The sequence below is a fragment of the Dromiciops gliroides genome, chromosome 2 (assembly GCF_019393635.1).
Source record: "Dromiciops gliroides isolate mDroGli1 chromosome 2, mDroGli1.pri, whole genome shotgun sequence".
Classification (NCBI taxonomy): Eukaryota; Metazoa; Chordata; class Mammalia; order Microbiotheria; family Microbiotheriidae; genus Dromiciops; species Dromiciops gliroides.
In genome coordinates, this window is record NC_057862.1 from 491,828,274 (window position 1) to 491,854,324 (window position 26,051).

At 38.0% G+C, this 26,051-nt stretch overlaps 1 protein-coding gene across 4 annotated transcripts in view; it reads right to left on the reverse strand.

Moving 5' to 3' along the window:
- The window catches only part of ASAP2 (ArfGAP with SH3 domain, ankyrin repeat and PH domain 2), a 290,308-nt gene that overhangs the window by 146,691 nt on the left and 117,566 nt on the right, over positions 1-26,051 (reverse strand). For all 4 annotated transcript variants that reach the window (XM_043983860.1, XM_043983863.1, XM_043983858.1 and 1 more), the window contains exon 3: positions 15,495-15,640. In XM_043983860.1, the coding sequence (XP_043839795.1) occupies positions 15,495-15,640 (146 nt within the window). The remainder of the gene's footprint in view (positions 1-15,494; positions 15,641-26,051) is intronic.

Here is a 26,051-nt window from a genome sequence, read left to right on the forward strand (position 1 = left end):
GTGGCAATGTCAAAATTTGAACTCAAGTTTCCCTGACTGCAAATCCAGTGCCCTTTCCATTATACTGAATACGGAAACAAAGAGTTCTAATAGAAAAATGGAAATTTAAATGTATAAAGAAGATTAGAACAAAGAATACTTTAAAGAGATCCCAGGAGGAAAAGATCACTTTCAAATAAATTATTATTATTATTTTTTTTTGCAGGGCAATGAGGGTTAAGTGACTTGCCCAAGGTCACACAGCTAGTAAGTATAAAGAGGCTGAGGTTGAATTTGAACTCAGGAACTCCTGAATCCAAGGTCGGTGCTTTATTCACTGTGCCACCTAGCTACGCCCCCTAAAGTATTATTCTTATAAAGCATTTTAACACTGTGACAAGAGGTTTATTTGTTTTTTAAATACTCATTCCCTCACAACCTCTAGTAAAATCTTTACCCAGTTCCTCATCATACTGCAGAAGTGACTCTTGGTATCGGCAAGTACTTCAAGTACAGGCCCAGTGAAGAAATGTGTGACTATAAATGAAGAAGCAGCATAGCTCATTCAGAGGTTCCTCACCAGTTTGATCTAGGGTAATACATTTTCAGTCACAGTATCTCTCAAAAACCCCTCCACTAATTCACAGAGGATTTGCAATTTGCATCATTGGAGTCAGTACCACAGCTACCCTTGAGGTATTAAAGTACTTCCTCACAATAACTCTGTGAAGTAAGGTAGGTGTTAGTATTATTCCCGTTTGAGGTTATGAGAGATTAATGGCTTCTCGCCCTCCCCACGTCATGTACTGGGTCAGTGGCAGTCAAAACCAGAACCCAAGCCTTCTAATTCCTGGTCTGCTAAGTGGTCTTCCCACAACACCAGGCTTGCTACTGGGACTTAAGTTTTATAATGGTAAAACATTACAGACTAATAAAATAAAAATGCACTCAAACTGTGAGAGAAAGATGAAAAAAAAAAGTGTTTGAATTTGAGTCTCAATTCTGCTACTCAATAACTATGTTACTTCTCTCTGGATCTCAATTTCCTCCTGTATAAAATTAGGAAGCAGGACTAGATGATAGTCAATGTGCCTTCTACCTTAGTAGCCTATGATAAATTGCTTCCTGAATCTATTCCCCCACTGGTGGACTGTTCTAACAACTAGAGAAATGAGTGAAGAGGAGGGGTCTGAAGTCTCCCGAGAGTGGAAAATCAACAGGTAGCTGGAATCAAAAAGTTCTTTTGCCCTCATTGGAGGGAGATAGTCTCCAGCTAAAGAAGGAGTTGATTCAGCTTGAGCTGTAACACTGAACTAATGCTTCCCCCTTTAGCCTTCTATTACCACCCAAGTTGTCATTTTCTCCTTTTCCTGCACAGAGCAGGCTGGTCAGGATTTCAGAGAATTTTAAAAGTTAAATGAAAACAGATCAGTGTTTGTGCATGGAAAGAGACCCCCCCCCCTTTTTGTGAAATAGCCACTGCTCAGGAGCCTAATAAAACAAACACACACACACACACACACACACACATCCACACTCATTCCTACAAAAAGAGCCATCACCAAGCAGATGCTTCCAAAGCTGCCTCCTTGGCAATGGAACCAGGCTGATAGTTTGTTTAATTAAAAAGGGGAGGGGGGAAGAGCCCACGCAGATCCTCAGTGTTTAACAAAACTGAAAGATCAAAATGGACCAGCTGGCAGAAACACTCTGGCAACTTTCACACCAAGGGAGAAAAAAAATGAAACCATTGACCTGGTTTCTGCTTTTAACACTACTTCTCTGGTACTCACAACTGCTTTGATCTTTTGGGCTCTATTGTGGGGGTGAAAGGAAAAAAACAACACTCTCTTTTCTCCTCACCCTGAAATAAGCTTGAAATTTCACAAGACTAAAGAAGTCAATAAAGCTTATGCTTGGAACATAAAGGTAGTAGGAAGGAAGAGAACATGAAACTCACTACCTTGGAATTTTATTCTTCTCAAGTCCAGAAAACACAAATACCTTGAACTAAGTCACCAAAAATCCCTGACCAATTTGATCAATTCAAGGAACGCCAGACCTAGAGTTAGAAGAGCTAATTTTAAGCCCTAGTTCTGCCACTTACTTGCTGTTTGACCCTGGGAAAATTTCTTAATTATTCTGAGCCTCAATTTCCTCATAAGTCAAATAGGGATAATAATATACTTGTACTATCATTTCCCAGGGTTGGCAGGATGTGATAAACTATCATACTGGCCTGAATATAGGTTTATTATCTTCCCCCTCCAATAAAACTTTAACATTGACTGTAGGCCACACTCAGGCTTTACAACTGCCAGACCGAAGGGGACAATGTATGGTATATATTCAGATCAATAATGTTATATGTAAATCACTACATGTCAACCATTATTTTAATGGTGATCAACTAAAATCATTTATGTCAAAATACTTTGTAAACTATTTTTTAAAAATTTTACTATACAGATAACAATCTATAATAAGACTACCAATGTAAATTACATGTCATAATTTAAACTTTGGTGAAATTATTTTATCAAAAAATTTCAGCAAAATGGAAACCCTGATTCAATTACCTTTCAAATATAAGTAAAGCTCACCCAAAACCTATAGTGAATTACCACATACTCTTTTCAATTATCTTTTTGCCAACACAAAAGATAAATGACCATAAAAGTGGTTGGCCTTACTCATAAAGCAGAGTAGATAGCCTGTGATTCCCATCAAATAAGTATCCACCTAACAAATCTCCATTGCCTGCAATATCTTTTGTGCTGGACAAAGCTTTTTACTTGCCAGTTTTAAAAAGTAAAGTTAGAATGAAAATACAACCTGGAATAAGTGATTAGAATATTTAAATAAATAGTAAACTGATCGATATCCTAGGAATTCCTGAGAGCAGACTGTGAGAGAAAGGGAAAAGAGAGAGCAGAGGCAGACAGTTAGAAGGAGAGATGATTGACAAATGTTGGAGGGGATGTGGAAAAGTTAGGACACTAATGCATTTTGGTAGAGTTGTGAACTGATTACAACCATTCTGGAGATCAGTTTAGAACTATGCGAAAGGGCTATAAAACTATGCATATCCTTTGACCCAGCAATACCACTACTAGGTTTGCATCCCGTAAGGGATTTAAAAAAAAAAAGAAAAAGGATCCATATGTACAAAAATATTTATTATGGCAGCTCTTTTTGTGGTGACAAAGAATTGGACAATGAGGGGATGCCCTCAATTGGGAAAATTGGAGAATGGCTGAACAAGTTGTGGTATATGGTTATGATGAGATACTATTGTGCTATAAGAAATGACAAGGAGAATGCTTTCAGAAAAACCTAGGAAGACTTATATGAACTGACACAAAGTGAAGTGAGTGGAAGCAAGAGAACATTGTACCTAGCAACAGAAATAATGTACGATGATCAACTGAGAATAATTTAGCTATTCTTAGCAATACAATGATCCAAGATAATTCTGAAGGACTTATGATGAAAAATAATATCTACCTCTAGAGAAAGAATTGATGGAGTCTGAATGCAGCTTTTCTTTATTTTTCTTGTTTTTTTTGGGGGGGGAGGGTCAGGGCTGTTTTCTTTTGCAACATGGAAATATGTTTTGCATGACTTCACATGTATAATCTATATTAGATTGCTTGTTTTTTCAAAGAGGGGGGAGGGGAAGAAGGGAGGGAGAACATTTATAACTCAAAATTTTAAAAAATGAATGTTCAAAATTTCTATATATAATGGGAAAAAATACCCCCTCAAAATTTTAAGGCATTTCAATCAACTCTCCTGTCAATCACTATGACTTCCTAGTCCAGAAAAGTCTTCCCTGACCAACAGTTTCTTATACATGGTTTCTTCTTTTATTAGAGGATAAACTGTTTGAGGGCAAGAATTATCTCACTTTTTTGACCTATATCCTCAATGCTTAGCATAGCATGAGGCACACAGTAAAAGCTCAACAAATGCTTTTCATTCTTTCACTTATACCTTAAAGATTATGGAGCATTCCTAAAGCTTGACCCCTTCTCCTGATACATTTGCTGTGGCCTTTTCTAGTAGGCCTTGTGCATTGTCGTAAGATTGAAAAATTTGGTCTTTTCTTCAAGGACCAAGGTCTCTCAGTACCAAATCTTATCCACAAAAGCAAATCTAGAGTAAGGGGAGCCTTTTTAGAGAAAAGCCCTCAGGTTCTCTGTTGCTACACTAAATAAACCATGTTATTTGGATTACCAGTCCCCAAGACAATTAGAATCCAGCAACTAACAATGGAGTGGAAAAGTAGTGGGAAACAGGTGATGAAGGATGGTGAGGGAGTTAAGAACATTAAGTCAGTCACCAGAAAAGTCCAAAAGTCTACTGACATTGAGAGCAAAGGCAAACAGACCCTCAGGTCTCAATAATCAATGAGGGCAATACTACATTGCAGCCAAGAATTCCTAACATTAACTGATGTTTCTAAGATAAAACTGGGTCGGATAGAGCACCAGCCCTGGAGTCAGGAGTACCTGAGTTCAAATCCGGCCTCAGACACTTACCACTCAGTCACTTAACCCCAAATGCTTCACTAAAAAAAAAAAAAAGATAAAACTGGGTCACGAAGAAAATATTATTTTATGCTCATCATTCTGTTAAAGAGGACAGGGAATTGACAAAAGGTTAAAAGTTTTTTGTTTTGTTTTATATATATATATATATATATATATATTTTTTTTTAGTGAGGCAATTGGGGTTAAGTGACTTGCCCAGGGTTGCACAGCTAGTAAGTGTCAAGTGTCTGAGGCCAAATTTGAACTCAGGTCCTCCTGACTGCAGGGCCAGTGCTCTATCCACTGCGCCACCTAGCTGCCCCAGGTTAAAAGTTTTTAAAGTATGGGTGCTTAAATGATTAAGTTTCAGTTATTTGGCAAATTCATTTCTAAGGGACATTAATTTCCCAATAATGTCAAGTAAATGTCATGTTACTATACTATCAAAAGAGGGAAAAACATCTATTTACACTGGGTGTTTGAGCAAACTATAAACATCTTGGGTAGCTTGGCATAATGGACAGAGTGCCGGACTTGAAATCAGGAAGACCCAAATTCATTCAATCTCTCTAAGCCTCAGTTTCCTCATCTGTAAAAGAGGGATTGTGCAACTACCTCTTCAGGTTATTGAGAGGCTCAAATTAGATAATCTATGATGTTAAGTGCTTAACACATTTTAAATATCTGTGTTTTAAATTTTTTAACAATTATTAATCAGTGTCCCATAGCATGCCTTAACAGGTCTTTTTTGAAGTACCTTCCTACTGATTATAGAATCAAAGGGAGAAATTTTCTGAAATATGACTATTTGGAAAATAACAAAATAAATGATTTCTCTTCTGCATGGATGGAATCAAAGGCTAAAGACTGATGGATTCCTCTTTTTATTCATTCAACAACATTTACTAAGGGAACTCAGGCAAGTTCCCTTGAGGAGGTCGCTTTTGAAATTGATTTTAAAGAACAGATAGGAATCTAACTGGTGAATAGAGTTGAGGAAGACCATTTAGTGAACAGAGAAAGGGTTAGCAAAGACTCAAAGGAACAGCAAGGCACAGTGTATATGGATGGAGCATGAGGAAGAGAGAAGAATGGAGCACATTTGTAAGAACAGTACTACATGAAGGTAGGACGCTACCAAATTGCAGAGGACACAAAATACCAAGCAAACAAAGGATAAATTTTTCTCACAGACCACCAAAGATATTTTAACTTTCAAGACCAGAAGTATGAACAAAGAAGATTAGTATGGCGACTAGCATGGTTCAAGTATGTCCTGAACTAGATGACCTCCAAAGTCTCCTCCAATTTGAAGATTTGATGAAAGCACTACAATTCTGAAGCCACAGAAGTGCCCAGAGATGTCGCACAAAAGTTCTATTGTCAACAAAGTCTCTACTCCTTCTTGGTTCCTCTTTGGGTTTTTTGCAGATAACACTTTTAAAACTTGAAATATAAATATCAGTTTGTAGTCTGCTTTGTTCACAGATCTGAAATCTATTTTCAGTCTCAACTCCCATAATCCAGTGAAAATAATGCTACAAGCCCACTAATTTCCTTTAAGGGATCTTTTTACCATTTAAAAGGGGTCATTTGTTGAATTATTTTACTATAGAAAATTCTATGAAACATTTTAACATCCATTAAAGAAAATTTAACCTACCCACTGAAAACCATGCCATAGATACAATTCCACTAGCATTATACTTTTAGAATACCTATCTTGTTACCTCAAAGAAACACTCCAAGAAGCACTTGTTCATCAAGAGAAAATTTTTTTTTTTTTGGTGAGGCAATTGGGGTTAAGTGACTTTCCCAGGGTCACACAGCTAGTAAGTGTTGTGTCTAAGACAGGATTTGAACTCAGGTCCTCCTGACTTCAGGGCTGGTGCTCTATCCCCTGCTCCACCTAGCTGCCCCAGGTCAAGAGAATTTTTACTAGCAATTCAAGGAGGGTGAACTCTATTTCACACATTATCTTCTAAACTATACAATGCTAAATAACGTTCACAGAACTACTGAGGATGAGAATTTCACCCACCGATAAGAGAATACAAAATCTGCCTAACATTCCATCTACTTGATAAACATTTTCTAGTGAATTTTCACAATTCTTTCAGCATTAATTAGTTGGTATGTGATACTATTCACCTGTGGACTGAGGCAACAATGGTTATTTTAGTACTATAAGAATGGAAGATCCATTTAAGTCCTGTTACAATCAATGCATCCTTCATGCTACAGAAGTAAACCGGACTTTTGAAAGTTATGCAAGTAGAAATCTAGTTTTGGAAAATTTTACCAGATTGGAAGGACTTTGAGTATGGCCCAGTCACAGGTTGTATATCTGTCATCTAAGGAAAAGGCTAAATTCAGAAAGTCTTATCATCTGAAGGACTGCTACTAAGTGATGTGTACTCTTAGTTATATAATATGTAAACAACCTTCTGAGGCATAGAGGAATCATTATTTGCATCAGTGAAAGGAACACTCATCGGGATGAAGTTTAAAACCCATTAACGACTGAACATGAAGGGAGATAAAGAAAAAGCATGTCAAACACAGAAATCAAGGCTTTGAGAACAGAAGATAACCTACATGTCATAGAAAATGGGAGTGAAACATGCTTAACTAGACATATAAAATCCAAAGGGGAAAATATCTTTCCAATAATCAGTTCACAATACCCCCTAATTCCTAAATGCAAATGATTGTTGGTGTTCCCTCCCCAAATCATGCACCGATTTTGTACATATTCTGTATTTACTCACCTGTAAACATGTTTATTCATATTTATATGTCAAAATTTGGTCACCTGGAGAAGTTCATCAGTACTATAAGTCAATTTCATAATGGCATGTTTGCCCAGATTCTGGATAATGGATGATGCTTTTGTGCTTTCCCAGTCACCAATGGAATAAAAGAAGGCTGGTGCTTGCTCCCCTGCATGATGTCTTCACCCGTGTTATTGAACGCCTTCAGTGAGGATCAACACGTCATCAAGGCCAGCTACTGAACTGATGGTATATTCTTCAACTTGAAAAGGCTATAAGCCAATACTAAAGTAAAGGGAGGGTTGGTTTAAGATCTTTTTGTTTGCAGATGATTGTGTATTCAATGCAGCCTCTGAAGCTGAGACGCAACAGAGTACAGACCAATTCTCTGCTGTTTGTGATAATTTTGGCCTAACAATTAATACCAAGAAAACACAGGTGCAACAGCAGCCGGCACCACACCATCCATAAGTGGAACCCTCAGTTATAACAAATTGAGAAGTTTTGAATACTGTGGATAAATTCATGTACACTTTCCAAGGATATACACATTGATAATGTGGTTGCTGCACACATTGCCAGAGACAGCTCAGTGTTAGGGAGGCTCTGAAGTAAAGTGTGGGAGAGAAGAGGTATTAGACTAACTACCAAACTGCTGACCTCATTGTTGTGTGCCTGCGAAAGCTGGACAGTATAGCAGTGCCATGCCAGGACACTGAACCACTTCCATTTGAATTGTCTTAGGAAGATTCTAACGATCACTTGGCAGGATAAGGCACCAAACACTGAGGTCCTCTCTTGAGCTAAACTGCCAAGCATTTATATTCTCCTGCAGAGAGCACAACTCCTATGGGCTGGCCACATTGTTCAAATACCAAATGTACTCTTGCCTAAAAGACTATTTTATGGAGAACTTACACAAGAGAAGTGCTCAAATGGTGGTCAGAAAAAGCAACATAAGGACACTTTCAAGGTCTCTCTTAAGAACTTTGGAATTGATTGCACGACATGGGTGGCAAAGGACCACCCTGCACAGTATACTCTCATAAGAGTGTGTTCTATAAGCAAAGCAGAATTAAAGCAACTCAAAAGAAACATGTATAAATTTAGGGCTCCCACCCCAAATGTTCACATGGACAATTTGCACCCGACTTGTGGCAGAGCATTCCAAGCTCATATTGGTCTGATCAGCCATAGACACATTGTAACTAGACTCTAACATAGTGATGTCATTTTCATCATTTGTCATTTTGGATAACCAACATATTTATGTACACACATGTACCTACACATACACACATTTGCTAGTAGAGTGTAAGTTCCTTAAAGGAAGATACTATCACATTTTTTATTCTCAATAGCCTCACTCACCCAACACAGTGCACCTGGAATGTAGTTAACACTTAATAAATCCTTCTTGGTTAACTTTCTTTCCATATGTACAGCAGACCATGAAATACCACAGGGAAGACAACAGGATGAAAACTTAGGTGCCATGAATTTAAATTTCATCCCTATCAGACTATTTATTTTCCCAGGCTCTGGGTACCCAAAGGAAAACAAGAGGTGATAGTCCTAACTGATTTAATGAATCAAAGTGATAACAAAGCACTCTGCCAGGGAAACCATTCCTTAAGATTTAGAAGGTGGAGACATCTTCCTATTAGTCAAACTTTAATTCCCTAAGGCAGCTGATAAAGCAGATATTCACCCTGGCTACTTTCACTATTCCTGCTATCGCATCCTCCTCTTCTAGACCTCATAACTAGAAACAATGTCCCCTGGAGGATATCTGGACCTCCAGAGCTGATCTGATGGGTGACAACTTATTCTACCTTAATATGATCTTTTTCCTCCTGTTCCTTTAAATGTAACATTTTGTGTTTTTTTTTTAATTAAGAACTTAATAAACATCAACAAACATGATTATTTCAATACACAAAGAAAAAAAAGAATTGTCTAGGAAATTATGAACTTCTGCTAGTTTGGTTTATTTTCCTCCTGCTACATACAGGTTTGTTTTGTTTTTTAATCAATTCAAATTTAACACAGTAGTTCCAACTATGCTCTAATTGTATGTCCTCTTGAATTTCCTTTGGCTTCTTTCTTTCTTTCTTTCAAGGGGCAATTGGGGTTAAGTGACTTGCCCAGGGTCACAAAGCTAGCAAGTGTTAAGTGTCTGAGGCCGGATTTGAACTCAGGTGCTCCTGAATCCAGGGCCGGTGCTCTATCGACTGCGCCACCTAGATGCCACCTTTCTGTTTATTTTTAAAAATCATTCACTGATGATCTTTCCTTTCTTGGTTAGTATAACTATCACTATCCCTCCACTCACTCCCCCCCCTCCAGAAAAGGAAAAAGAAAAGCCTTCCCTTGTCACAAAAATATTAAAGAAAAACAATTTCATACATTGGACATGGCTAATCAGCATCATCATCTACACAGTACTTTAAGGTTTGCAAAGCATTTTACAAATATCTCATTTACAAATAGTATCTCAGCATACTACAAACATTATCTCATTATCAAATATTTTACAAATATGTTGTCCTCAAAACAACCCTGGAAGTGGTATTATTATTCTCATTATTCCCATTTTACAGACAATAAAACTGAGGCAGACAGAGGTTAAGTGACTGCCATGGGGAACATAGCTAGTAATCCTAGTAATGTACTGCTGGCTAAAAGGGGGTGTGTGTAGTTCAGTGATTCTTTAGATATAGTACCAAATTGCTTTTCTAAATGGTTGGACCACTTACCTCCACCAACATCAAAGCAGCATGCCTATCTTCCCACAGGCCATCTAACTTTTTTTCTTTTGGTCGTTTTCCAATCTGATCCATATGAGATAGAACAGAGTTGTTTTAATTTGCATTTCTCTTATTTTAGTGATTTGGAACATTTTCCACATAGCTACTGAGAGTTTGGATTTCTTCCTTTGAAAACTGCCTATTCAAATCCTTTGCTCATTAATCTACTAGGGAATTGCTTTGGTTCTTAATATTTTGTATCAATTCCTCATATATCTTGGACAGCAAACCCTTACCAGAGAAATGGGCTATAAAAATTTTCCCCAGTGATCTAGTTCTCATTGAAATCTAAATGCCCTGATTTTATCTATGTAGAAAATTTTCAATTTTATGTAATCAAATTTTCCATTTTATGTTCTGTGATCCTCTCTATCCCTTGTTTGATCAAGAACTTTCCCCCTATCCATAGCTGTGAAAGGTCATCTCTTTTCAAACTTCTTTAATTTACTTATGATAGGACCTTTTATATCTAGCTGCCCATGCTGTTACCTGGGTCTTTTCTTAACCTAACACAGGGCACATACTATTGTTCCCTTCCACTCTATCTCATATAATCTCACCACATTTTAGAAAGCCTAAAAATCTTATGAAATATTTTCATATGTATTTTTTTAAAAAAATCAACTTTCTCATTCACTTAGTTTTGTTTGTTTGTTTTGTTTTTTGGTGAGGCAATTGGGGTTAAGTGACTTGCCCAGAGTCACACAGCTAGTACGCTTCAAGCGTCTGGTTCACTTAGTTTTAAATAATTTTATTTTATATTGTCTTACTTAGTCTATCTTTGCCTATCATCCTTCCCACCTATTTCTCTGGGAACAGTAATCAAACAAACATTACCATTGCTTCCTGAAAAAAAAAAACAAACCACCAAGTAGGTTGACTGTCGTATACCCAAGCAATGACTTCCTTAAGACTGTACAGCTATTGGAACTAAGTGCAATGGGCAGAATGTTGGATTAGATGTTCACTGAGGTTTCTCCCAACCCTATATTCTGTCTGAGAATAATGATAACTGGTTTTCTTAATGATCCTGAGGTGCTATTGTAAAGACTGGAATGACACTACCTTCTGGGGACTTACTGTAGAAGAGTTCTGCCCATGAAGTGAAGGTCTTTGAGGGCAAGACCAGGAGTCTTTTCTTTGGTGTCAGGAAGTTGGCTAGTGGGAGGAGGAAGGAAGAGACTGGCGCTCTGTCTCGTTCTCTTTCCTTTGGACTCTGGTGGAGAGCGGAGCTAGAAATGTGCTCTCCCTTTAATAGATAGGAATCTAGGCCTTTTCTTCTCTCTTTACCAAATTCTTATTCTCCTTAATAAATGCTTAAAAGCATTTTATTTAAAAAGTATTAAAAGTAAAGCTCTTGCTAAAGCTTATAATATATTGGCGACCACTCATTAGATATTTTAGACAGACTAGCTAGAATTTTAGCCCTTTAACACTATAAAATACTTTCTCAGTCCTCAAGGGATATCATTATTAAACATTTGCTATAAGGAGAAATAAATACACATAAAAATTTCCACAAAAAATAAGAGATAGAAAGAACCTTAGCAATCAGTTAGTTGAACCTGCTCATTTTACAAATAAGGAAACTGAAGCCCAGAAAGGGAAAGTGCCTTGCCCCAGGTCATACAGGTTAATACCTGTAAAGAGCTGGTATTCAAATCTATAACTTTTAACTTCAAATCTAGTATTCTTTTTATTAAGCCAACTACTTTCATTTTCATCTTCACAAAGAAGGAAAGGAGAGTCATATCCACACTTGCAATTCAGAAATGGCTACTAATGCATACAAAGTGACCTACTGAGAAGAAACATCTAAGGCCATTCAACAACCCATCGAGAACCTAGTGTGTAATACTAATCACTGATTCTTAGGCAAGAGACTACCATAGCATAATGATACCATCCATGTTTGACACATTTCTAAGGAAAGGTTAATTTAAAAAGTAGCATTTCATCTCTCTTTTTAAAAATTCTCAAAATTTCCTTTTCTATAGTCCAATCATCTTTTCTAAAATGACAGTATGAGTTTTTCAAATCAATTACATCAACAGAAAAGCTGAAAGAACCAAGAGAAGGAGGTGCTAAAAAAAGAGCAGGCAGTGAGAATAATAAAAACAAAAGCGTGGTCAACTTGAATTTATAAGCCTCTTTTATGCTTTTTCAGGTTCCTTTCAAATTCTAGATTTTTTTCTTAAAAACAAACCAAATCAAACAAACAAAACCCCTAACACTTTTTTATTTTGTAGTTTATTACCAGCTCACTGTCCTCAACAGTACCAATAAACTGACATATCAACTCTGTCCAGACATATTATCATCACCCAGGGTGTTCAAAAATGGCAAGCAGCAACAGCTAAGCAATTCCTATTAACAATGACAATTCACATTTCTATTGCTCTTTAAAGATTACAAAGCAATTTCCTCCTAATATCCTTTTGGGGGCATCCAGTAAAAGTACTGTTACTTCCACTTTAAAGAAGAGAAAACTTGGGCTGAAAGGGGTTGAGTGACTTGCTAATCTGTGCCAAAACTGATCTATCAGGAGTTCTGAAAAAAAAAATGATCACGGAGAGGACAGGCGATATCCCTCTACTAAAAGAAACTGCAGCTCCTCTTTGCCTCATCAGATAATTTTTACGAACTGCTAAGGCCAAAAAAAAATTCATCACTTTGTTGCTAAGATCTTCTCAAACTTAGCTAAACCACAGAGTCATACGGGAAACCCTTCTTCCAACCTACTAGATTTCAAGAATCTAAGGTGACACACACCCCATAAATTTTAATAGTATTATCTAAAAATAACTTAAGGGAGATTTTTTTGTATCTTTGAAAAAAAAAAGAAATTTAGGGTTATGAATATCTCCATACTCTCTCATAAAGTGGGAGGATCATTTCCAGTTGAAAGATGGAGAAGCAGGGACAGAGAAAGAAATCAAATGAGGCCTCAACTCTCGCAATGAATCAGCAGCTGGGCAGCCCTGGTTTTTTCCCCTTCTCATTCTTAACTAATAATACATTATGTTCCCTCTCTCGTGCCCTTTTGAGTAGAGACTTGTAAACCACTACCATCATTCCAAGAATGAAGAGCTATTTATTCCCTTGGTCCAAGCATCCGACAGGATAAATGAAAGGGACACTGTTTGCAGTTACAGATGAAAGACGGACACAGAGCACATTAATGAGAGCATGACCTGGTCGTTTTTGACCTTTCTAGACAAAGTCTGGAAGGAACGAGCAGGAAAACAGAACTGTGGGGAAGATGCACAAACCAATGTATACTTCATTTGTGGAACACAACATGCAGCTAACCTCACAATAAGTAATGTAATGTTTTACCCTTCTCCAATGGCTACAGAGCAATAAGAATGGTAAACAACCAAAGGGCAATCTTCAGAGAGAGCCTATTTTGCCTGAAGAGAAACTAAACCCCAGATATTTGTGTAGATTTTATTAGCAATTATATCTCACAGTGCAGGAGGAATAACAGATAGGCAGCATGAAAGCCTTTAAATATGATGGATGGATATTCAATGAAGGATTTTGGGGAGAATATGGACAAGAAATAAACAGAAGGAGGTAGTGTGAATACGTTTCAAGAGAGTACATGGAGAAATACATCAAAGAGATCCCATTTCCATTGACATATGAGAGCATATCTTAGAATCCGAGGTTCATAGATTCAGAGCTGGAAGGAGTGTGAAAGATCATTTCATCCAATTTTTACAGATGAGGAAACTGAGACCAAGAGAAGTTTAGTGACTTGCCAAAGGTCCCAAAGGTAATATAGGGTGGAATTTGAACCCAGAGAAAGAAGCCAGAAAAAGCAGAGCCACTGCTCTTTCTATTGTACCAACTGCTAGATAATGCAAAGTTTTGCAAACTTTAAAGTACTATAAAACTTGTTTCTTATATATTTTTCATATTTTATTTTAGTTTTGGAAAGTGGGTCCCCTTCTTGGAAGTCATCAGGCACTTACAGGCCTGTTCCCAAAGCTGACAAAAAAGCTTTAACTTGTTCTGCTTTCAACCTGGGCCAATTCAATTCTCCTGAGGCAGCCTGGAGTTCCTCCCCCTAATCTCAAATCCCCACTTCAGGGCTCAGCATAATAGAGTCAGAAAGTACAGCTGCCCAGTTGGTTTTGGCCCTACCATACCTCATAATTTCCAAGCACAAAAGATCCTATAAGCTTCAGCCCTCCCCAACAGCAGAGGTTGCAGGTGTGTGCCACCATGCCTAGTCTATTATTCATGTTTTACATGTTTCAAGTAAAAAGAAGCAAGGATGGCACTGTTTCTCTTAGTCTCCACTCCAAAGATTCTGACATATTTATTAAAGAAAGGGGGGTGGGGGGCAGGCACGCTAGGTGATGCAGTGGACTCAGGAGGACCTGAGTTCAAATCCAGACTCAGACACTTGACACATACTAGATGTGTGACCCTGGGCAAGTCACTTAACCCTCATTGCCCCACAAAAATTAAAAAAAAAAATTTAATTAAGTAAGGCAGTGGGACAATGGACTGACTGTGCCTTCAGCAAGGCCTGGGTTCTGCTTCTGGCTCTAACACATACCAGCTGTGTGAGCACAAGCAAGTCCCATAACCTCTTATGCCTTGAGCAATTTTCTCAGATTATATGGTTACAGATGAGTGGCTGATCTGTATCAGTGGAAGAAGTTTTTATGATAAAGAGTTTCCTACACTGATGAAATCACAAGTCTGGACCAAAAATAATTTTTTAATCTGATATTAAAAATGAAAATGACTATCTACAAATACTTCCCAAGGGAGGGATCTACCATCTAGAAACTACTGAAATAGAAGCCAGGGATGTTACAGAGCTTTCAACAGAGTAAAACACCCACACTATCCTAAAGCTCTCTATTCTCCAGAGTCTAAGTTGTTCAATGAGAACAGCAACAACAACAACTAGCACTTTTGTATCGCTTTAAGTTTTGCAAAGGATTTTACAAATGTTATCTTATGTTATCCTCACAACAATCCTGGGGAGCAGATGCTATTATTACTTTCATTTTACAGATAAGGAGACTGAGGCAGACAGAGGTTAAGTGAGTTCCATGGTCACAAAGCATTATCTGTGGGCAGATTTCAACTCAAGCATTCCAGACTCCAGGTCTGGCACCACTTACACCTATTATTACAAACAGAATGAAAATGAAAATTTTACTATTTTAAGATATTCTAAGATAGTCCAATGTTTCCATCAAGTGTAATTATTTTGTGTACCAAGTAAAAATCACTCAACATATTTATAATACATCAAGCTGATACTTTCAATGAGCTTACTTTCCAGGTAAAATAATTTGAGGATTGTCTACAAAGAATGCTGATCTCTTCAGTTCAACTGAAGGAAGGTCGCACACACAAACTCTTACCAGGTTCTTGAAAAGTGCAGTCAGTTCCTTTGTAAACACGGAAAACTTCAGGAATGCACTTCCTAAATCCGGATCATCTCTGCACACACAATTGCCACCAAATTTCTCCAGAGCTTGTGTATACTGTTCTTCATTTTCCACGTGTGCTTAAAAACAAGGAGATATCACACCATTACTGCTGGCAGCACGCAAGTACAACAAGCATTTTTGAGCAAAGATCCATTTGTTTTTGAAAAACAAAGCCGTGAATACATTAAGAGGAATGAATGAACCCTCCATGAAAACAGGCTGCCCCTCTGAACAGAAAGAACTCTTAACCCCTAGTTATGTGCCAGAAACCCACCGGGAAGCCAACAGACACAGACAGATAAGAACAACACAAACAGGAAAAGGCCAAGACATTGGCCTTTCATTACAATAACCTATGGTGTTCCAGGATGTGACTATAATCCATACGCAGAATACTTGCATAAATTTTATGAGCACATATTTCTGGAAAAGCCTCCTTTGGTCAAACGATGGCAAAAGTCTCAGGAGTCAAGTTAACTGACCAGTAGCTGTTTCAATAATTACACTGGAAGGAAGGGTAGGGGAAAAGGTTAGGGCCTTCCATGTTCCAAGCAATGACAAAGCTCTTCCTAGAAATTCAACAATAAAAACTCTGTTCTCCTCTCTGTCCAGATCCTGATTATTTCAAGCCCAAAGACACACCACAGTGATTTCTCCCTTCTATGGAAGAGCAGGCACTGATGCTCTTGGAGTCGAACAACAAGGATCCTTATAGCAGAAGTCAATACATCTCAAGGACCATGGCTGTGCCTGATGATTTCATTAAGGGTCGGGGGTAGATACAGTACAGTGGAAAAAGGACTGGCCCTGGATTCAGGAGGACCTGAGTTGAAATTTGGCCTCAGACACTTGACACTTACTTACTAGCTCTGTGACCCTGGGCAAGTCACTTAACCCCCATTGCTCTGCAAAAAAGAAAAAAAAAAGAAAGAAACTATTTCATTATGGCCCAATCCCACCCCACACTACAGAGCTAGTTGGTTTGTCAATAAATATTTATTAAGCATCTACCATATGTCAGGGACTGTGCTAAAATCTGGGGATACAAAGTTAAGCAAAAACAGTCCCTGTCCTCAAAGAGTTTACAATCTAATGCTGAAGAGAACATGCAAATAACTACAACCAAACAAGATATATACAGAATAAATTGGAGATCATGCCAAAGGGAAGGCTCTAGCCTTAAGGAGGATTGGGAAAGGCTTCTTGTAAAGGTAGGACTTTACTGGGACTTAAAATCAGCTGTTAGAAATAAGGAGAGGGATCCAATCATGGGGAACAGCAAGGCGGCCAGATTACATAGAGGGGAGCAAGGTTTAAGAAGACTAGTAAGGTAGGAGTGTAATAACATTCTTTCTCCTTATGTTGACAACCTGAAAAAAAAAGCCCCTAGCATTAGATAGTGACACAGTCCAGGCAGCAGTAGGGAGTTTCAAAAACTCTTAAGATTACAGACTTAAAAATGGAAAGGTCTTTAGAACCATCTAGTAGTTGAACCCTTTCATTTTACAGATGGCCCCAAAAAATTAAGTGACATGCCCAAGGTTACACAGGCATTAAGTAGCAGAGCCAGGATTTGAACCTCTGACTTCAAATCTGGTGTGTGTTCCAATGTACTACTCTGTTCTAGTTTTGATGCACAAGAAGAAGAGACAGATCACCAGAACTTCATTCCACCAGTTTGATATATGATTTAGGATGGACTATGGCTCAATTGCTCAGTTTCCATTTTGAGCCCTTCTATTCCAATCATCCCTAATCCTTCAGCAGACCCTTGGAGATCCTACCCCAAAGAGCACCTGTGAGGCAGGGACTTTGTAAAGCACATAACAATTTATAAATGTGGGTTTTTATTGTTTCTGACGCCTGTCCGTCAGTGACACAGCAAAGACAAGAACCCTGATCTCTTGATTTCTAGTGCAAGGCTCTTTCTCTACCACACGAAACTTCACAGACATTATCTCAGAGAAGCTTTTGACTGTTAGATTATGACACTGTGTCTTCCCTTCATTGAAAAGGTCCAGAAAGCAGCCTCTATTAAGAGGGCTTGGATTCTTCCCCAGGGAAAATGAAAGTCATCACCCATTCTAAATCTAGTTTCCTGGACCTTACAATGGGGATTGGGATGGGGGTGGTGGGGACAATGAAGTGGGTGTTTGTGTTTGGAGAGCACTTAGTGCCACAGCCAGACTCCCATGACCCATCAGGAGTTCAACAAGTACAAAAGGCTTAGGAAAATTCTCTGACCTTGACCTTCAGTGATACTTTGAAGCCTAAGGGGATTCCCAAATATATCGAGTTAGCACAGAGTAAATTAGTCTTGGAATTTATGTCCTCTACTTTTAGGCTTTTGGCATTCCAACAACAAATAGGTTAAATTAAGCATCTGTTAAGAGACTAAATCCCATAAATTAAATCTGAAGAGGGAATGAAAAGAGAAGAAAAAGGAATTGGGAAGCAGCCTTACATCATCATCATCAAAACAATTCTGAATTTAGAGTCAGAAGACTAATGATATTTCTTGATAACTATAAGACCTTGAACTAGTCATTTCCCCTTCTCCAGTTCTCAGTTTCTTTATCTGCAAAATGAGAGGTTTAGAGAAGATATTAATGATGATAATGATCATCATTGTCATCATTAAAAGTAGTAGTAGTAGCAGGTTTATATAGCACTTTTAAGGGTTGCAAAACACTTTACATATATCTCATATTAGCCTCACAATAACCCTCGGAGATTGGTGCTATTATTATCCCCATTTTGCAGATGAAGGAAATAAGGTGGCCAGAGGTTAAATGACATATCTGGGATCACACAGCTGAAAAGTCAGAGACTAGATTTAAATTTAAGTTCAGGTGTATCTGGCTCCAGGTCTACTGCTCTATCCACTTGGATACCTAACTGCCTCGAAGGTCCCTCCCTTCCTTACTACTCTGAATCCTTTTGACTTATAATTCTAAAGACATCGGTTCCAGTTCTGCCTTTGCCATTAACTGTGAACCCTTGGTTGAGTCAGAACCTCTCTCAGAAACAGTTGCTTCATCTCTAAAATCAAAATGAGGATACCTGCATTGTATACACTACAAGACCAAATGAGGGAAGAGCAAGGATAGAGAATATGCAAGAGTAAGAGAATAGCCCAACTGCAAATATAGCAAACACTTATCACTGGAATATTGGGGCTCTTGTCTTCATGCTAGTGTGCTATAACATATGGAACAACACCAAGCCAAGGTACAGTTAAAAATGCTGGATAGGGGGCAGCTAGGTGGCACAGTGGATAGAGCACTGGCCCTGGATTCAGGAGGACCTGAGTTCAAATCCGGCCTCAGACACTTAACACTTAACTAGCTATGTGACCCTAGGCAAGTCACTTAAACCCAATTGTTTCACAAAAAAAACCAAAACCAAAACCAAAAAAACGCTGGATAGTGCAATGGAAACAAGAAATCAGACTTATACTCATCAACACATGCAAACTTATTAAACTGTTTATAAAATTGTCCCATTCTAACAGAGGGTCCACATGTGTTTATCAGCTGTTTACAAACACAGACTTATTATTTACCACACCATACTATACAAATGTTTATCGTATTGTAAAATAACTTACAGAAAAACAATTTACTCAAAACATTTCAATCACAAAATGGAAGCTTAAAACAAAATGTAGTCAGGTATACTAAGTTAACATACTCAAATGTCTGTTAAAAAAAAAAATCTTTGATGGACAAGTGAAGATTCTATGTCCAGAGTTCTTCCATTTGTTCCAGAATCTCTCACTGCAAATTTTCCACAATCTAAGCCAACTACTTATATATGAGTAGATAATGCAACATTTTAAATTTCCTCCCATTTTTGTCTATCTCCTGTGATCTTTTGTCTGGTACTAATAATCACGTTGTTCATAATACCTTTTTTCCTCTTGCAGAACTGAGTCCAAGATTTTAATTGTTTGTACTTCCTCTTAGTGATGTTTATGCAGTTTTTGGTATATCATAAATAAGTTCTGTTGTGACTCAATCAGGTGAAAAAGTTGTATCTGTGACTTATAGCGAAGATTATCTAAAAAGGGATGAATGTATAGGTGTATGTGTACTCTCTGCTTTTAAGTGAGTAGTGTTCCTTATCACCATGCTAGCAACATTCTATGTGCCCTTCTGGTAGTTTGAAAAGTTTGTACTCTACCCCAAGATGTTGTTTATGAAGGCCGGAAAGATGGGGAAAGTGGTTGGTCTTTCTAGACCAAAGGCACTTTCTTGTTAGCTGGCATATAAGGTCCTCAATGACTTCGTCTAGTCCGACTTATCACAGAATGCCTGACTAATGAAGAATGGGTTCTCATTTGAGGCTAGAGAAAAATCTAGTACCATTAGTATCCCCACTGTGAATGCCCTTTGCATAGTCTATACCTTTGGCAGCAGTCTCTATCATTACCAAATGCTGGCTGCGCAAATCTCATTATCAAGTGAGATTTTTACTCAGGACTAGGCAGGGTTTGTCATATAAGGCATATTAAAGATCTCTCTATTGTCTTAGTCTTTATCATGTCATTTCATTTGGCAGTCAGTGACAATTGTTGAAGTACATCAATCCTCTTATAGAAGAGCATCCTTTTAGACTTTGCTGACTTGAGTGAAATACTCAAAGTTATAGTTAAATATCAAGAGTTATCAATGATATTAATTTTGGCTGTAGTTTTAATTAAAGCTCCATCAAACAACAGTAGGGCATTCAGGATATTCAAAATCTTATTAACAATGTCACTGCCCTTGAATCTGGCCTTAGCTATGTTAGGCCTGCATGAGGAGATGTTCCACAGAGCATAGTCACTTATGATAGCCCCTGTCATCCTTACTCCTCCAGATATCCAGGATCCTATTATGCCTTATAGCTTTCTTTTATTTGCTAGGTGGTGCAATGGATAGAGTGCTGGGCCTGAAGTCAGGAAGACTTTGGTTCAAATATGGCTGGGTGATGCTGAGTAAGTCACTTAATCCCTATTTGTCTCAGTTTTTTTATCTGTAAAATGGGGATAATAATAGACCATACCTCCCAGGGTTGTTTGAGGATCAAACAAAATAATAATTATAAAAGTGCTTAGTACAGTGCCTCACATATACTAAGTGTTATAAATGCTATCTATTATTATTGTTGTTATTATTATTTATTGGTTCTGTGGCAAGAGCAAGATCAGTTCTCCCTCTGTGTCTTGGTAGATACTGGATCACATCAAAGCCAAGCCTACTCATTGACATTTAGTACTCTGAAATATAGGTTTGTTCTTTATTAAATAAGTGCTCAATGTACATTACTGGAGATGCTTTAGAAAGTATTACCATTTATTCTGTATAGGGTATGATGGTACAGTTTTGTTCATCTACTGTAGTATTGTTTTGTCCAGTCTGAGGGTTTTTTTCATCTTTAAAACCTTATGGAAACCCTTTTCCATGGAAACCATAAAAAGGGTACCGAGTCCTCTTTATTTAAAAGCACATTGATTTTTGAAATCATTTAAAAGTCCCATCAAGCATCATAACAAATTCCTTAAGATTTCTCATCAAATGCTGTTTTGTCCACTTGACCTCTCTTGATGCTTGAGCCATTCTGGACAAAATGTGGGTATGGCGTCTATGGAATGACTAAGGGAATAGGAAGAGGAGCCTAAGTTGCCATTGGAAGGGGTCTGCAAAGGGTGAATAAGAAGTAAATTCTGAATCTTGACACACCCTTAAAAAGAGGTGACAGTAGTGATTTGTAAGATAGTTATCCTGAAATGAGTGCTGTAGGAAGTGGAAGATTATAATCACCAAATAACAGCACGTCTTTAATTATTCCCATGTAATCTCAGTAATTATGAGTCAGTAAAAGTAGGAGCCAGGCAACTAGTTAAGTTTGGTATATGATGAATTCATTACAAATTTTCTGGGTCCAGTATTTGAATGGATTTGCCATTTGAGCAGAGAATTTTCTATTTTCAGAGTTGAGTAGCTGAAAAGAAGAGATCACATCTCTATGTTTTCGTACACAAAGGCTGTGTAGTTCATCCACATAGTGCCATTCTGGACAAAATTCAGAGAAAAGCCCACTAACCAGGAGCAGAATGATTGCACATCCTGTGGTAAAAAAAAAATATGAAAATTTTTTAACAGTCGGTTAGGATAACTGAAAGACACCAGTTTTTTTTTTTTAAGGACCACCCTTTCGGGGAGGAGACCAACGGCATGAGCTACGCACGCCAGTCCGCCTGCTGCACACGTCAGACTGCCTGCTAGCACTCCACTTCCGGGGTGCGAGCTTAAAAGGCAAGGAGAGAACGGAAGTGGGAGTTTTTTCCTGTTCTGCTGGTCTCCTGACTGAGCTGCACAGACGGTCTCTTTCTCCCCAAAGGTGGCCTTCTCTTTTGGTGAGTTTTATACGGAATATAGACAAAGCTTAGACTTAAGACGATTTGTATTGTGTTTCTACTTTCCTATCCTTCCAATCAACATCACCTTGTGACTACCATACAATAAATGGTCTATCTAGAAAACCAGAAGCTTCTTCCATTTACTAGTCTGGGAGACAAATTAAGGGAAAGGTTAAGTAGGGTAGATTTATGATCTAATATCCAATTTTAAATCTCACAATCCTAAGGAATAAAGTTCCTGTGATGTTACCCTTATCATTGTCTCAAGCTTTCTGGGTGCATGGCCATCTATGGTACATGCCTTTCTTCTAGTACTAAACCATGAGATGGCAGCATTTTTAGTTTGTTCAGTTCAGTAAAATTCAATAATCACCCATCATTTGAAGGTGGGGATGAATGTACCTAAAAACTCAGGACTTTTAAGAATGCATGAACTATTCTTGTTTCATGCTTCCCCTTATTGAAGTATGACAGCATGATGCTTCCTTCTTAGATGGCTTCCTTAAAAAAGGGCCTTGAAGAGTGCAAAGATGAGAATGAATGCATAAAGCACCTCAGGACGGTATTTTGTATCCTGAACTAAAACAAGTGGTGGGATAAGGTGTCCCCACTGCAAGTCCACACAACTGAGCCCATTTTCTTGGCTTTTATTCTTGTGTCACTTGGCAAAGGTATGTGGAGATCTCATTTTCATAAATGAAAGTGTTGTCAACTGTCAAGAGATGTTATTACTTCTTATACCCAACTTTTGGGGAGAGGAAAAGAATAAATGTGGAGCCTCAAGTTGTTAGGGCCAAAGATTTTGGAAAACATAACCATATGATTATAGGATCTTAGAGAGGTTTGAAAGCTCATTCACTCCAATTGCCTCATTTCACAGTTGAAAAAACTGAGGCCCAGAAATGTCAATGGGTATAACCAGGCTTACCCCAAATCAGATAAGTACTAAGTGGCAGAGTCAAGATTTGAACCCAGGTCTTCTGACATCAAATCCTCTGACTCTGAATCTAATACTCTTTCCACATGAGTTCACGGCCACAATCGCATCCTATCCAGACACCTATAACATTTGTAATATATCTTGCATATATATATGTGTGTGTGTGTGTGTGTGTGTGTGTGTTCTTATAGTATTATTAATGTTTTCATTTATGAATCCTCTCCATTCAGCTAGACCAGAAGCTCATTTAGGTCAGGGACCCAAGTTTTACGTTTCCTCAGAACCCTTATAGCAGCCTGTCATATATCCTGCACATAATACATCTCCAGAAAATATCTATCCAAATATTTATTGCTTCAATTTGCCTTAAGGTTTTAATTTTTTTTATTATAAACTAAGAAGTAATTGGGTACCTTTATTTTTCTTTTGCCAAAAGTCATCTCAAAATAGGAATCTAAAATAAAGCTTGGGAATAAAGTTTCTGGAAAGTAACCAAAGGGAACACATCAGCCTTTAGATTATAGTACTTGCAAATGTTTCCATTAAAAAGAGTTCAATCCTTCCAGTTCCCTGTAGAGTTCAACTATACTTATAATCAGGGCCTTTCTTTATGTTTAAATAGTTCACTGAATTAATGATTTCAGTCTCAAATATTTCTACCATCTATGCAAATAGTAACTGAGCCTGGTCTTCTCATCCTGTGCAATTTTGTTCAAGTTGTCACAAGATTCTTCATGAAGGAATTCCATCTGTTATGCACAGAAAGGCTAGGTCTTTTTTTTTTTTTAAATTAATATTTCATGTACATGAGTGCAGCATTTGAGTAGTTACAGAATGAGATTTTTACAAGTGGAAAGAAAGTGAGAGGTAATCTAGTCCTCCCTCTCATTTTATAGATGAGGAAATTGAGGCCCACGAGGGTCATGCAGGTAGTAAGTAGCAGAGTCTTCATTCCAGATATAGCTCTCTTTCCACAGTACTCACATCCTTGATTTTTTTTTAGTGAGGCAATTGGGGTTAAGTGACTTGCCCAGAATCACACAGCTAGTAAGTGTTAAGTGTCTGAGGCCAGATTTGAACTCAGGAACTTCCTTCACATCCTTGATCTTTTAAAAAAAACTAGGGTATGGTGCCGCTAGGTGGCGCAGTGAATAGAGCACCAGCCCTGGAGTCAGGAGGACCTGAGTTCAAATCCGGCCTCAGACACTTAACACTTACTGGCTGTGTGACCCTGGGCAAGTCACTTAACCCCAATTGCCTCACCAAAAAAAAAAACCCAAAAAACATATGGGCTGGGGGGCGGCTAGGTGGCACAGTGGATGGAGCACCAGCCCTGGAATCAGGAGAACCTGAGTTCAAATCCGACCTCAGATACTTGACACTTACTAGCTATGTGACCCTGGGCAAGTCACTTAACCTCAATAGCCTCACTAAAAAACAAAAAACAAAAACAAAAACCCCACCTCCACCCTCCCAAAAAACTAGGGTATAACAAAATTCTCAAAAACAGGGCATCACCAGGAGAAAATTGGTATTAAAGGTTGGTTTATTTTCTGTGGGAGGGATTTGGGGGGGGGGAGGGGATTAGAAAGTAGCCTGAGATTCCTAAAATCACCGTGAAACTTCTCAAATGCAATTCTGTTTACTCTCTAAGCTTTACTATTAACTCTCTGGCTAAGGCCCTTCTTACAGGTAAAAAAAAAATGTAAGCTCTTAGGGTTAGATGGGACCTTCGATACCATTTAGTACACCTCTCTGATTTCAGAGGACAAAATTGAGGGCCCAAAAGTTTAATCGACTCTCCAGAGTACCAAGCTATTTAGCTGCAGATCTAAAAAAAAGAACTCATATTTACTGACTTATAAATCCACGTTTGTTTTTGTTTTATGATATCATTATTCTCACCATGTAGCACATTGCTCTCAAGGACATTCAAAGGCAACTTATGGTTAGATGCAAAGGTCAGACTATTATGTCAAAGACTTATGAACCTAGCAGGCATATGTCAGTACTATATTAATCTAAAACAGAATTCACTCTTGTGTTTAATTTAAAAAAATTTTTTTAGAGAGATGACATTGTCTTTGGGTCAAAGGACCCATACTGAGATAGGGGAAAAAAAGCTCTTGGCCATTCAATTAAACCTTTACCTCCATCTAACTCCCTGGGGTCCAAGGCCTAGCAAGGAATAGCCTTGCAACATAATTACACTGGGAAAATCTAATAATAATCAGGGTTCACAATTATATAGCAACTTAAAGTTTATAAAAAACTTTCCTCAAAAGAAGCTAAGTATTACTTCTTTCATTTTACAGATAAGAAAATGATCCTCAGGTTTCAAAGTCACTTGTATGTTTTTACTAATGAGTTAGAAGGAGGAATTCCTATCCAGATCTGACTCTATTATAAATCAAGTGCTTTCCCCACTATCTGACTATGATAGCACAGGTGCCTCCCAGGACCTTTAAGGAGCCCGGCCAAACCAGAAGAGATCAAGAGGTTTCTAGCTGGCAACATATTCTAAACAACGTACATATTTTCACCTTCATTTCATGGTCACTAAGCATGGCTCTTAAACTGTCTCGGTCCCAAACAGCACAGGAGCCTACAATCTCAGAGCTAAAGAATTTAATATGGCTCTTTGACCTAGGAAACATAGTACCTCTGTGAGACACTGTATACATTGTTTCCTCTTACTTAATACTTTCCCATTTCCTCCCCCCTACACTTTCCTCCTGAACAGGAATCCCTCCTACAACATACCCAACAAGTATTCACAAGAAGACCTGCAATAATGAAGAACCCTTTGCCTCATTACACTTTTGGAAAGCTCTGGTTATTAGGAAGATTTTTCTTATGTCAGGTCTCAAAGTGCCATCCATTGTTCCTAGTGTCAGCTTCTTCCTAAAACATGGTATTAAGAACCGAATATAATACTCCATATGTAAAGTGACCAGGGTAAAGGACAGCAGGACATTACATTTCTATTACTGTGATCTAAGATCATACTAGGTTTGTGGGCTACTATGTAGCATTTTTGACAAATACTAAGCTTGTAGTCCACCAAAATACACCTACCTTTCTTCCTTTCTTTCTCTTTCTTCTTTCCTTCCTTTCTTTCTCAGTGAGGGTTAAGTGACTT